Raw genomic sequence first — 11,488 nt, 5'->3', positions numbered from 1 at the left:
GCATTGGTTGATGAACCTTCAAATATTTGAATCTATGGAGAACGTACATAAAATTAGGGAGGTTTGTAACCCCCATAATCTAATGTGTTTTTTTGCAATCAAACAAACGGTTGATTTAAGTGACGTGGCATGCCATGTTATCTTCCATTAGACCATACAGATGATAGGGGCCAAAATTGTGGATGGAAAACTTTAGGAGGACCATTATTTGAAGGAAAATTATTGAGGACAAAAATTGAATGTTGGGACTTTTATGAGGACCCCATAAATATTTAACCATTTTTTAATAAACTAACATTGAATGAAAAAGTATCAGTTGAGCGTATGCCCATTTGATCCCCAAGCATTCAGACACAAGTCGTATAGCTTGCTTGTTCGAGTGTTTGTCTTTCCTTCAAGAAATTAAGAATTGATTGGTCTTGGATATTTTCTTTATAAAAAAAGATTAAAAAGGATCAGTTGGATGTATGTCCCTTTCATCTAAAAACATTCTGACATAAATCGTATAACTTTCATGTCCTAACACTTGTCTTCATCCTAAAAACAACTACAACCAACAAACAACCTTTTTTGCCACAGCGTGAACAAATCCTTTTTTTTAACCAACGAGCAATTGTTTTCCGCCTCAACACGATCAAATCTTTTGAAAACCAACCAATGCACATGATTTTTCTACATAAGAACAACGTAGCTTTGAATTCTTCACCGCACCGAGAGATATTTAGGATCAAGATTCACATCTTGTCAAGCACCCTAATAAAAAAATTATTTTCTCTTTCTTGTAAATATGTTATAGTAATTAGGATAAATCAAATACATTAGGGTTTAAATTATTTTTTGTAAAATTAATAAGAGGTAACCGTTATTCAAAATGGATGTCGTAGGGTGCTAACACATTCCCAATGAATAATCGACTCTCGAACCTAAATTTGGTTGTGATGACCATTGTTCTTTAGGGTTTTATCAATGTTTTCCATTTTAAAAATAAACTTTGGTGGCGATTTCATTGATGTGAGCGATTACTCGCTCGACATTTTTTCGTGTTGCGACAACGTGGTTTAAATTTTGAAACAATCCATGTGCAAAATAAGTGTCATAATCAATTAATACAATTGATTATTACATATGAATAATCGATTATTCAACCCACAAATGGAAGGTTTTGATATTTAGTCATTGACAAACATTAAGAGACTTATTCCAATTGATTATGAGTGTTATAGAGTGAAAGAATTGACTATAGTACTAGGGTAAATCGATTATTAAGTTGTAAAATAGCTCCTAATTGATTAGACAATTACCTAATCAATTAAAAACATTTCTAAGTTTTTTGTGTGTGTTTGAGTGTGTGTGTGTGTGTGTGTGTGTGTGTGTAGGGGGTATTTTTTCCTTATTAATTCTAGAAGTACCCTTGTGCCTTTACAAGATACTAGTCACTCAGACAGACACAACAAGTCAAGCTTTCACACTTCATCTCTTTCACAACTCTGAAGCCCTAAGTCTTGGAATCAATATCTTTGACTTTAACATCACACAAGAACTTTGAATCTTCTAGCTTGATGATGCTTGATATGTCTTCAAGTTGATTACCATAATCAGAGAGACCAAACTACTGGAGAAACTTAAAACAATAGTATTAACTTGAATATTGTGAGATGACAAAGTTGCCTTCAAAGAAATGACTTGATCTTCAATAGGATAACTTGATAAACTTATGAGAGCACCTTCAACCACTTGATATATCTTTAAGAGATAAGGACTTAACTGGACATCAATGGATATAAGGTGTTTTCATCATTAAAACCAAATAGTTGAGTGCAATTTTGCTCAACAAACTTCACCACTTAGGATCACCTTGGCAATACTTGTACGCACATAGACCCATGCTCTTGTTATTTCCATCTCCCAAGGAAACAAGTAGACGGACAAGTGGAAGAATCGTAGAACGTCGGGAGACTCTATTCATTTTACGGCCTCATATCTAGTTTCCTTAAGCCAAGCTCAGTGAAAATTCTGAAGTAGATCGTACTCCAAGAACTTCCTTTGCCTACGAGGATCCCTAAGGTGGATTAATTGGAGATGATAGCAGTAATAATCAACGGTGTTGTCGCATTTGGAGTCTCATCCACCTTATCATGATCTTGAAACCCTAGGATTGACCTATAATATTTATGCTTCTTGCTTATAAAGGCTTATTTAAAAGATCCTTGTGATGAAGGCTCTACCTATGTGAACGGATATCTACCGATCGTGTATATGGAGAAGGTTGAAGAAGAACTTGATATAGAGAATTTTGAAGGATCTTTTAGAAGGATATTCAAAATCGATTCCATCTTAGAGTATCAGTCAAAATGGATGAGGTTTGAATTGGAGAAAATATGATTGAATTAGGAAAGATCTGACTTGATCAAAATATGATTGTGGAGAATTGTAGGTGTCAAAAGTTGATTCCCACAGACTGCATCACTGTTCTATTTGAGAACCAGAATTGTTGATGTAAATCCTTAATGCGGTGGTGCGAACCACTTCGGTGCGGTTGTATAGAGTTAGCACTCTAACTCCTAAGTCAGTTTGGGAGTAAAGAGGATATATTGAATTATGAATGAGTCGTACCTTTTTGTTGCATGTGTTATAGTATTATTCAATGGACGAATATTAGGCGTGTGTTATATTGAGCCTCTGACCAGGCGAAAACACATAAATTTGGCTAATATAAACATAAAAAAGTCAGGAAGAATTTTCTTACACTGGCCTAAAAGGTAACCTTTTAGAGAGAGAAGATCTCTCTTCTTTCTAGAAAATCTCCCCTCTCAAACCTTTAGGGTTTGATGATGATTGTCTCCCACCTTTATGGTGGCTTTCATCTACCACTTATATGGTGATCATATCCTCTTGTATGAAGGGTAGTACCTCGTTCATTCAACCTCACTCTCATGCTTCTATTAGAACTAACTCACTCATCATATACCTTATCTCTCCACCGTGAACCACTGCCAACCCGTATCTCTCTTTCTCTGCTGATGCAGCCGCCACTAGAGCCACCACCACCACTAAGAGATATAAAGTTTGTTAAGGTTGTTCATAGCATCTGAAATTTAACAATGGTATGTGTACCTCTCTTCCTTATATCTTCTCCCACGCCTTTAATGTTGGCAATGTTTCACCATACCAAAGCCACCATTTATTTTCTATAGGTTGCAGTTTATACGCCTTTAATGTTGGCAATGTTTCACCACACCAAAGCCACCATTTATTTTTTATAGGTTGCAGTTTATTCTTCTATCAAATCTATCTATTTCTGTTTTGTGTTGTCTATTTTGTGCTTTTGTCTTTTGGGATCTAAGTGTGCACTCTTGGTGTAAAAAGTCTCAAAAAAAGTTTTTTTTTGTCTTGGAGCATCACTATCTCTAGTCGTCAATTAATTTTTGAACATTCGATAAAATTGGACAATCTTCAAACCAAAATTAATCGAAATGTATAAATACATGTTAAAGAAATCATCTTTAATTGGATTTGAAAAAAAGATTATGGATTTCATTTCTATATTGCCACTAATGGTGTTCTTAAGAGAGTGGGTGGATGAATGAATGAGATGTAGTTGTTTATGGTTTGGTTATGTTTTTTTAGTCTGTGATGTCTATGTATTTTTTTACTATTAAAGATGCTTCTAGACTATGGATAATGTATGTCCTATGTCATATATCTCTTGATGTCTGTAATGCAAATGATATTTACTTTAAAAACATAAAATAAAGTAAAATAAAAACACAATAAATCATCTTAATTTCTATAACATTAATCCATCAAAAGTTGCAAATATTGACAACAAATCTAACATTGACATATGTTTACCTAAACACGTTTTATTGAGATTAAAAAAAACACAAAATTTATCATCTTAATTTCTCTGTTTCTTATGGACAACGGTTGATAAATTTTGACGACAAATAGGACAAGTTGTTTTCCCCCCAAGTAACCAAGAATTGAGACATGAGGAATGAAATTCATGACCACACAAACTAAAAGGTTGAATCAACTCTCCTCTTTTAAATTCTTCTTTGCAAATTGGACAATATGTAATTTCATCTCCTTTAAAAGTTTTAAAAGGAGGCAACACTCTTATTGCACGTCTAGCAATCTCCGCTCTTGTATCAAAAGAGATATCAACTCTTGCATGTCGTCTATCATGATTCATGCTAGCCCTAACACTTTGATTTCTTATAAATTCAGACTCATTCCTTCTGTATTGTTCCATGGGCGTCACATTCGAATCTCCTACTATGATAATAATCGCTTTAATAGCTAATAAAATCAGAAATATGGTTAGTGGCGACAAAACAATCACACAAGAAAGTAGAGGAGACATGTAATATGGTATATTAATAAGAGAAAATCAAGATTTACAAGTCTTTGGAGTGAACTTTCAATTTATAGTTAATATGTGAGGTTTGAACTAGTTTTAGCTGTTCAAGGATTGCAAGTCCACTAAAAAAATCTTCCTTATTTTTCTCAACGGTTTACAATATGATACTCAATTTCATCTTTTATTCATATAGCTGAAATCAATGCATGTAAGTATAAAAAAGTAGTTTATCTACGTGTTACCCAAATTTTGAGGGAGGATAAGATCAATAAAAAGTAGTTTCTAAAAAATTGTATCGTTGAAAATTCAATGGTGAGAGGTTATGGAAAACAAGTCAACCGAATTTGAAGGAAAAATTATAAATTCTCAAAGATTCTGTTATGTTCAACTTTATGTTACGGATTATCTTCAACTTATAATGTATTTTGTCAACAAACAAAATACTTGTTATTTTAAGCACATGTGAGTGATTTTCAATTTTATGTGTTAAAACATTTAATGATTAAAATCAGTTTTAATTTAATTTTTTATAAATCAAAATCAAATATAAAAATAAACATAAAAATATAATATTTATTTAATGGTTAAAATTTTCAAAATAATAATATTAATAATAATGATTATTTGTAGACCGTTATTTGAGTGATGATCGGAATAATGGTCGGTAATTGTCAAAAGTGATGGTAAAAGATATGGTCAAAATAGTTGTTGATAATGGTTGGGTTGGTTTGGGTTGGGTTGATGATCAAAGGGGGAGGGATAGGTGATTGGAATGAAGGGTTTTGGTATTCTGGTTGATACTGATTAGAGTTATAATCATAATTATTATATTAATGCTTGGAAGTGAAGTATTTCAAAATGATTGAGGTGTTGGAATATTTTTATATATATTATTTTAATATTTTATAGATATATATTTTTTAATTATATTAGTTATTTTATTAATTAATGTTTTAAATAATTAAGTGATTAAATAGAGTTAAAAGGTTGATTAGATTTCATTTAAAAATTATTTAATTAATTAAATAATTGGGTATGAGCTCAAATATGAATGAATGTTAGAATGACCCATTTAAGAATAATGAGAAACATAATTGGTCATCACACTATATATAGGTTATGGTCTCAAATATTTACCGTACACAAGCAAAGTATTTCTTTTCCGAATAGAATACGAGGCATAAGCACTACCGGTTGAGGAAGAAACACAAAAGCCATCAACTTTTGCATTTTAGGATTACCGTCAAAAGGAATTGTCTCAATGGATCTAGATATTATATAATCAATTTATCAATCTTATAATTTTATACATGTTTGTATAACTATTTTGATTCCGCATAAAATATGTCATAGTATGTTGAGCATGTATATATGAATTGATTTAAATTCTAACAATTGGTATCGGAGCCGGAATTAAAATTAGTAGAATTAAAATTGCCTTAGTGAATTATATGTTTTTGATTTTTCGATAATAATATAGTGGCATGAATTTAGTTTAATAGGATTTCAATATTGTATACTTTGGTTTTAGCGTTACAGCACCATGACAGTCAGAGAGTAATTTGAATAATATAACATGATTATGTTTTTTTATTACGTGGATTCAACTTTGATGTGGAGAACAAATTCAACTTTATAACAGTACTACTATAATATTTTATTTCCATTTCAATTGATATCTTTATTATCATTGCTGAAACAATTTTAATGTTGCGGTCATTGCCGAAACAAATTCAATACGTGAAAGAATTTATGTGATTGCAGTTTTTTTGTTTTGTTTTATTTTACATATAATAATTCGAAAACAAATTGTGTTGACCTTGTTATGTAGTAGCGTAGCGGCAACAATACATAACAATTATGTATTCTTGTATAAAATATATATATAATTTTTTTTGCATTATTGTTAATTTAATTTGAATTTTTTTAACACCCTTCGAGTACAACTAATTTATTATATTGGTATGTACATGATATTAACACAAGATTAAGCAATCAAGTAAACATACAATTTTGACATTATATTTGTGGGGAATGTTTATGTGAGTTTTAAAGACCTTCCCATTTAGTTTATTAAATTATAATTGTCTAGTAACTTTGATTGGATTAGTTGAAACAACAAGTTGCAAAAGTAACATCTGTTATTTAAATTTGATTCAATTAGAATTACAAAAAATGTAGTGTGTAATTTTTTATGCGAACTGTTATGGTCGGTCAAAAGGAAGACACGGTTTGGCCGGAAATTTGCATATCTGTGATGCTAAATATGTCGTAATTATCAAGTTTATCCATGTGGCTAATGATTGATGTCAAAGACATCCATTATCTGACATGACTTATTAATAATGTTTGATCATTACATGAGAGTACCGCTTACAGTTAATTCTTGCAATCAAAGATTGGGATTTGATGGTGTTTTTTGGTATCTTATTTAGGTCTTATTAAATTTTCATATAAAGGATATTGTGCATGTCTATATGGTTATTTAACATGCCTACTAATGTTATTATGTGTTTGTTGTTCTTTTCAATGGATCCAGTTGCCACTACTATCGCTCCAAATTTTATTGCTCAGATTAACTATATCCCTATGCGGAGTGGAATGAACTTTAAGTCTTGGAAAGAATTTGTGGAGATCATTCTTGGATGCATGGATTTAGACTTATCTTTGAGGGATGAGCGTCTCATCGCCACTGCTGAGAATCCAAATGAAACTAAAATAGAAAAATGGGACCGATCTAACCGAATGTGCATCATGAATAAAAAGATCCATACCTAAAATGATTAGGGACTCGATTGCTGAGACTGAGAGCGCCAAGAAGTTCCTTGAAATTGTGGAGTAACTCTTTGCTAAAAATAATAAGGCTGAGACAAGTAGTACCTTGTCCAAATTCATTTCAATGGTCTATAAAGGCAAAGAGAAATAAGGGAGTACATCATGGAGATGTCTAATCTTGCATCAAAACTCAAGGCATTGAAGTTAGAACTTCCTGAGGATTTGATTGTGCCTTTGGTTTTAATCTCTCTCCCGACACACTTTTGGAAATTCAAAGTGAGTTACAATACTCATAAGGACAAATGGTCTCTCAATGAGCTCATATATCACTGTGTGCAAGAGGAAGGGAGACTAAAGAGAGATAAGACTGAAAGTGCTCAATTGACTACCAGTTCTTAGAATAAAAGGAAGAAACATGAGAGAATTTTTTCTCTAAATAAGAAGGCAAAGGAACAACCTAAGGAGAACGCTTGCTTCTTTTACAAAAAGACTGAACACATGAAGAAGGAGTGTTTCAAGTATGCCGCATGGCGTGAAAAGAAGGGTAATTTTCTCACTTTTGTTTGTTCTGAAATTAATTTAGTTTTTGTGCCGAAGGATACTTGGTGGGTAGATTCTGGTGCTACTACTCACATTAGTATGTCCATGCAGGGTTGCTTGTGGAGCCGTCCACCAAATGATGTTGAAAGATTCATCTATGTGGGCGATGACAATAAAGTTGCAGTAGAGACTATAGGGACTTTTAGATTATTATTAAAGACTAGTTTTCATTTGGATTTGATTGAGACTTTTGTTGCACCGTCTATTAGACAAAATTTGATTTCTATTTCTATTTTGGACAAATCAGGTTATACTTGTTCATATGGAAATAATAAATTTAGCCTCTCATATGATTCAAATGTTGCTAGTTATGGTTCTTTGAATGATGATCTTTATATGCTTGATATTAAATATCCTTATAACAAAATAATGCAAATAGAGTCACATGGTACAAAACAAAAATTAAATGAGAATTCTGCAACTTTATGGCATAAACGATTAGGACATATATCTAAACAAAGAATTCAGAGGCTTGTGCCGGACGGTATTCTAAGATTCCTTGATTTGTTGGACTTTCAAGTCTGCATTCAATGTATCAAGGGTAAGCAAACAAACAAGAGGAATTTCCATTATGAAAGAGCTAAGGATGTTTTAGAACTAATTCATATCGATATATGTAGTCTTTTCCCTACGAGTTCTTGGAATAGACAATAATATTTTATTATGTTCATAGATGATTACTTGAGATATGGATACTTGCATTTGATTCATGAGAAATATCAATATTTGGATGTGTTCAAGTCATTCAAAGATGAAGTCGAACTTCAACTTGGAAAGAAAATAAAAGCTATCAAATCCTACTGTGGTGGTCAATACTATGATCGATATGAGGGATCAGGGGAATAACGTCCAGGGCCCTTTGCGCTTTTCCTTAATGAGTGTGTAATTGTTCCGTAATAAAAAATGTCGGGAAAACCCAACATGAATGGAGTTGCAGAACGACGAAACCAGACTCTTAAGGACATGGTAGGGAGTATGATTAGTCATTCTTCACTTCCAGAATCATTTTGGGGAGAAACATTAAAGACCTCAATTTATATCCTTAATAGAGTACCTAGTAAAGTAGTAGCTAAAACCCCTTGTGAGCTTTGGAGTGGGAAAAAGCCTAGCATTAAACACATACACATTTGGGGATGTCCAGCTGAAGCGATGCCTTATAGGCCTCATGAAGTTCAGTTGGATGGAAAGACAATTAGTTGTTGATTATTGAATACGTTGAACGCTCTTATGGGTACAAGTTTTACAATCCCATCACTAGAACAATTTTTGAAACGGAAAATGCAAGATTCCTTAATGATGTAGAGTTTCGAGGGGAAGGAAGCATAAGAAGTGTTGCCTTTGATGAAGAAATTATTTCTAACAATGATCGAGTCTTTGTACCTATCTTTGTTCCAGAAATAGATCCTAAAATAAATAATGATGTTATTCCTAACATCCCTCAAGAACAAGATAATACCGAGTTTCTTCCCCAAGAACCACCTATAGTTCAAACTCAACAACCTCAAGAGCCATCATTAAGAAGATCCACTAGAGAGAGAAAGAGTGCAATTTTAGATGATTATGTTGTATTTCTTCAGGAACGTGAGGATGACATTGGTTTGACTGAGGACGATCCTATCAACTTTAGTCAAGCTCTGTGGAGTCCAAACTCTCTTAAGTTGGTTTATGCTATGAAGGATGAGATGAAGTCGATGGTTGACAATGATGTTTAGGTTTCGTTAAGTTACCTGGAGGAAAGAAACCCATTGGTTACAAATGGATATTTAAAACAAAAAAGGGATTCAAAGGGTAACATTGAGAGATATAAAGCTCGTCTTGTCGCAAAAGGCTTTACTCAAAAGGAAGGAATTGATTATAAATAGACTTTTTCTCCAGTTTCTTCGAAAGACTCTCTTAGGATCATGATGGTATTGGTATCTCATTTTGATTTAGAGTTGCATTAGATGGATGTAAAGACCGCGTTTCTAAATGGAAACATTGAAGAGACAATATATATGGTGCAACCAGAAAACTTTGTGTCATGAGACCTAAAGTCTATGGTTTGCAAACTCAAAAAATCCATATATGGCCTTAAACAGGCTTCTCGTCAACGGTATTACAAATTTCATCAAGTAATATCCTTATTTGATTTTGAGGCTAATCCAGTTGATAATTGTGTATACCAAAAGTTCAGTGGCAGTAAATTTGTTCTCTTGGTACTATATGTCGATTATATGCTTTTGGCAAATAACAATATATGCTCATTGCACGAAACCAAGAGATTTTTCACAAATAAATATGAGATGAGAGATCTTAGGGACGCCTCATTTTTCTTAGGAATTCAAATACTTAGATATTGTTCTTGACATATTTTAGGATTGTCACAAAGAAGCTATATTGATACAGTTTTGGATAGATTCTCCATGAAAGATAGTAAACCAGGAGACACACTCGTTGCTAAAGGAGATAAGTTTTGTATCAAACAGTGCCTCACTATGGATCTTGAAAAGGAATGGATGCATAAGGTTCCATATGCTTCAGTTGTGGGAAGTCTTATGTATGCTCAAGTTTGCACTCGTTCCGACTTAGCATTCGTTGTAGGAGTTCTTGGCAGATATCTAAGCAACCCTGGTATGCAACACTGGATAGCAGTAAAGCATGTAATGCGCTACCTGAAGAGAACAAAGAACTTTGTGCTCACTTATCGAAAGTCAGATAACTTGGAGATTATTGGGTATTCTGGCTCAGATTTTTCAGGATGCCTGGATAGCATACATTCCACATTTGGTTACATCTTTCTCTTAGTTGGAAGAACCGTCTCCTGGAAGTCTTCCAAACAGACTTTAGTGGCTCCCTCCACCATGACAATAGATCTTGAGGCTTGCTTTGAGGCATCAAATCATGCAATCTAGCTGCGGAACTTTGTCACAAGCCTACACATTGTTAGGAGAAATGAAAGACCCTTGAAGGTTTATTGTGACAATAGTTCAGTTGTGCTCTACTCCAACAACAATATGAGTTCTACAAAATCAAAATTTAATCATATCAAGTATCTTGTTATGAAAGAAAGAGTTCAGGAGAAGCAAATTTTGATAGAACATATAGGGACAGACATAATGCTAGTTGACCCACTAACCAAAGGTTTGAAACCTAAGGCTTTTCATGGGCATGTTGATCACATGGATCTTGGTTTTGAGATTGCCTTTGATTAGTGGGAGTTTTTTTTTCCTTTTTTTTATGTTTTATGTTTTGGGTTTGTTTTGGTACAAACTTTATGTTATGTTTAATTTTCTGCGAAAATAAAAACTTATGAGGTACTATTATTATAACAATATCAAGTTTTTTTGTTATGTGCAAATATTGTAATTTTTGTTGAGAATGCATCAAGTGTGAGTAGTGTGTGCAATAGTCCCACATTGGTTGGAAACATGGAGACTTGAGCATTTATAAGTGAGAGAACCCACCACCTATCAACTTAAGGTTTTGGGTGAATATGTGGTGTGTCTCTCACAAAGGTGTTGTTCTAGAAAAGAAGTCCCACAATATTCAATGCTCCCTAGTGAAAAACTCCCATAACAAATGGGATCATGAGCCTTTGGTTCGAGAAAGGGACCAACTTACTTGTATCGAAAGTTAACGGCGCCAGTGTGGTGAATAAGAAACGCTCTGTTAAAGAGTGTCAACGGCGCCAGTGTGTTGAATAAGAAATATTTCGTGCAGTACAAGAGTTTGTGGAAGTAAGAAGAGCTTTCCTGTTGAATAAGAAATGTT

General features: G+C 33.3%; 1 protein-coding gene across 1 annotated transcript; it reads left to right on the top strand.

The window, feature by feature from the left end:
• Positions 1-9,802: 9,802 nt before the first annotated feature.
• LOC127103023 (secreted RxLR effector protein 161-like) lies at positions 9,803-10,629 on the top strand. Its single transcript, XM_051040322.1, has 2 exons — positions 9,803-9,830; positions 10,094-10,629. Exons 1-2 carry the CDS (start codon positions 9,803-9,805, stop codon positions 10,627-10,629), a joined length of 564 nt encoding a protein of 187 aa, XP_050896279.1.
• Positions 10,630-11,488: the final 859 nt, after the last annotated feature.

The sequence above is a fragment of the Lathyrus oleraceus genome, chromosome 7, assembly GCF_024323335.1.
Source record: "Lathyrus oleraceus cultivar Zhongwan6 chromosome 7, CAAS_Psat_ZW6_1.0, whole genome shotgun sequence".
NCBI classification, from domain to species: Eukaryota; Viridiplantae; Streptophyta; class Magnoliopsida; order Fabales; family Fabaceae; genus Lathyrus; species Lathyrus oleraceus.
Note: the sequence above shows the minus strand (reverse complement) of the source record. Positions and strands in the feature narration are given on the sequence as shown.

Excerpts from the sequence above, each read along its gene's own strand:
- LOC127103023 (XM_051040322.1), top strand. The coding sequence starts at position 9,803 with ATGGCCTTAAACAGGCTTCTCGTCAACG. Across the intron at positions 9,831-10,093 it reads AAACAGGCTTCTCGTCAACG|GATTGTCACAAAGAAGCTAT; the intron begins GTATTACAAATT and ends GACATATTTTAG.